The sequence below is a fragment of the Myotis brandtii genome, unplaced genomic scaffold, assembly GCF_000412655.1.
Source record: "Myotis brandtii unplaced genomic scaffold, ASM41265v1 scaffold339, whole genome shotgun sequence".
Classification (NCBI taxonomy): Eukaryota; Metazoa; Chordata; class Mammalia; order Chiroptera; family Vespertilionidae; genus Myotis; species Myotis brandtii.
The window spans coordinates 128732-131366 of NW_005363061.1; the positions used below are offsets into that span (position 1 = coordinate 128732).

Here is a 2635-nt window from a genome sequence, read left to right on the forward strand (position 1 = left end):
ATCCCATCTAGGCCCCGCCTCACCCCGCTCTGCGAAGGAGCCAGTAGGCAGCGTCGCTCCAAGTCGAGGGGCGGGCACAGGCTTCTTATTGGTCGGTTTTCCGGAAGCCATAGGATTCGGAATCTCGCCCGAAGTTGTGCGACCGCCGGCTGCGTGTGGGTGCGTGGTGCGTGGCGGCGGCGCGTGGCGTGTGGTTGGGAGTCGGGGCGGCGCGGCGCGGGCACGCTCACTTCACGTCGGACAGGGTTCCCCTCACGCTGAGCCCGTTTCCTCCCTTTGCAGTAGCGGAACATGCCCCGCACGGGACACCGCAGCCCCCACCGCACAGCCATATTGCCGGCCGGAGGGTTGTCGCAGCGACAGGGACCGCACGGAAGGGGCTCGGGAACCCCACTGCCCCAGGCCCAGGTGCGTGACTGACCCTCCCGTCCCCAGAGCCCCCAGCGCAGGCCAGGATGTTCGTCTTGGTGGAGATGGTGGACACTGTGCGGATCCCCCCGTGGCAGTTTGAGAGGAAGCTCAACGACTCCATTGCGGAGGAACTGAATAAGAAGTTGGCCAACAAGGTACGGGGTCACGGGTGAGCCCAGGCGCGGGAGGCCCGCACTGTCCACCCGCGTGCCGCGGGCCTGGCCTCGGTCATGCCTTGGGCAAGAAGCTTCTCCTAGAACTCGGTTTTCTCACCTGTACGTGGCAGTCCTTATCCCACAAGGATGTCGGAGGGAACCAAAAGGAAGTCTGGTTTGAGAAAGGCCCCTGTAACTGCGAAGTGCGAGATGCCACACTTCCCAAGTTACTTTGCAATCTTGGGTTCACACTCTGGGCCGCGGGTTCCTTTTGTAAAATCGAAATAATAATTGCTGCCCCGGCCGGTATAGCTCAGTGGTTTAGCATCGACCTGTGAACCAGGAGGTCACCGGTCGATTCCGGGTCAGGGCACATGGCTCGGTTGTGATCTCCATCCCCAGTGGGGGGCGTGCAGGAGGCAGCCAGTCAATGATTCATCATTGATGTTTCTCTCTCTCTCCCTCTCCCTTCATCTCTGAAATCAATAAAAATGTATTTTTTTTAAAAATAATTTCTGTCCAATCATGCATTGTTTTTGTGAAGATGGATGGTCAGGAGGTTTATGCATTAATTTTTTTTATTATTATTAATATTTTTATTGATTTCAGAGAGGAAGGGAGAGAGAGAGAGAGAGAGAAACATCAATGAGAGAGAATCATTGGTCGGCTGCCTCCTGCACGTCTCACATCAGGGATGCCCTTGACCAGAATATAACCAGGGACCCTTCAGTCCGCAGGCCGATGCTCTATCCACTGAGCCAAACCGGCCAGGGCTACCCATTAATTCTTGCAAAAATATGTATGTGCACCTTCTGTGTGCCAGGCCTACGTGCCTTAGTGCCAGCTCGCCAGAAAGTTACTGCCTCTTCTGGAGTAACCCTCCCTCCTCAGTGACTCTGTGACATGTCACTCTTTCCTTCTTAGCACTTCAGTTTCTATGCTCTATCTTCTTACTTGTTTAGTGGGTTACGGTTTTTCTCTTTTCCTCTGCATGAGAGCAGGGACCTTTGTCTGTCTGCTTTCTCCCCCCAGTATCTCCCCCATATCAGGCAGAGTCTGGCATAGAGTAGATGTCCCATAATTGTCTGTTGATTGATTGAATGACACAGACAAGGTCTGCCCTGTAGTGTGGTAGGAAAAGCAGATGAGAATGAGAGGATCCCATAGTGGAGTGTGATGACAAGTTGAGGAAAAGGCTATGAAGGACTGGTGTTCGCAGCCTGTGGAAGAAAGGAACTTCTCCAGTGAGGGAGACAAGCTGCTTTGTTAGGCAGAGCAGGAGCTAACTAGAGGATTCCTTTTCTGTGGGGAGAGGGGCTGCCCCAGAGGAGAGCTGTGCAGAAAGAGGAAACAGCATGTGACCTTTGCAGGGAATATTGTACCTTCATGGCATGGAGGAGGCTGGTATGGCCTGGGCAGCGGCCAGCCCGCACAGGGCCTATAGGACTTCATGGGATATTGGTGTTCATCTGTGGAACAGCAGGTGGGGAGGAGCCAGCCAGGGTAAGACTGGCTGGCCTTAGAAAGCAAGTCCCTTCCATAGAGGCTGAGCTCACAGAAGGGGTGTGCACATCTAGGGAGTTGGTGGTGGTGGCGAGAACTCATGGAGTCCTTGGTGGATGGCTTCTGGTTACTTTGTGATGTAGAAAGCCAGGGGCCTGTGGGGGATGAAGTGTGATCATCGTGGAGAGCAGGTGTGCAAAGCCCAAGAATGGAACGTAGTCCCTTTGTGGCATGGGTCCTTTAGTGACCTGTTGAGACAAGTCTCTCTTTCTGTTTTTAAAATATGTTTTTCTTGATTTTTAGAGATAGAGGAAGGGAGAGAGAGAAACATCATTATGAGAGAGAAGCATTGATTGCATGTCCCCTACTGGGGTCTAGCTTGCAACCCAGGCATGTGCTCTGACTGGGAATTGAACTGGTAACCTTTAGCTGCATGGCACAGCGCTCAACCAACTGAGCCACACCAGCCAGGGTGAGACAAGTCTTTATATTCATATATATATATGCACTTAAAAAAATTCTTTATTGTTGAAAGTATATATATATATATATATATATATGTATAT

At 52.3% G+C, this 2635-nt stretch overlaps 1 protein-coding gene across 2 annotated transcripts in view; it reads left to right on the forward strand.

The window, feature by feature from the left end:
* The first annotated feature begins 59 nt into the window (after window positions 1-59).
* POLR3H (polymerase (RNA) III (DNA directed) polypeptide H (22.9kD)) overlaps window positions 60-2635 on the forward strand; it is an 8882-nt gene continuing 6306 nt past the window's right edge. Inside the window, exons 1-2 of one of the 2 annotated variants that reach the window (XM_005871363.2) lie at window positions 60-159; window positions 283-566. In XM_005871363.2, coding sequence (XP_005871425.1) covers window positions 456-566 — 111 coding nt within the window. In that variant the 5' untranslated portion in view covers window positions 60-159; window positions 283-455. Of the gene's footprint in view, window positions 167-282; window positions 567-2635 lie in introns of both variants that reach the window. The other variant, XM_005871364.2, reaches the window with a different exon arrangement.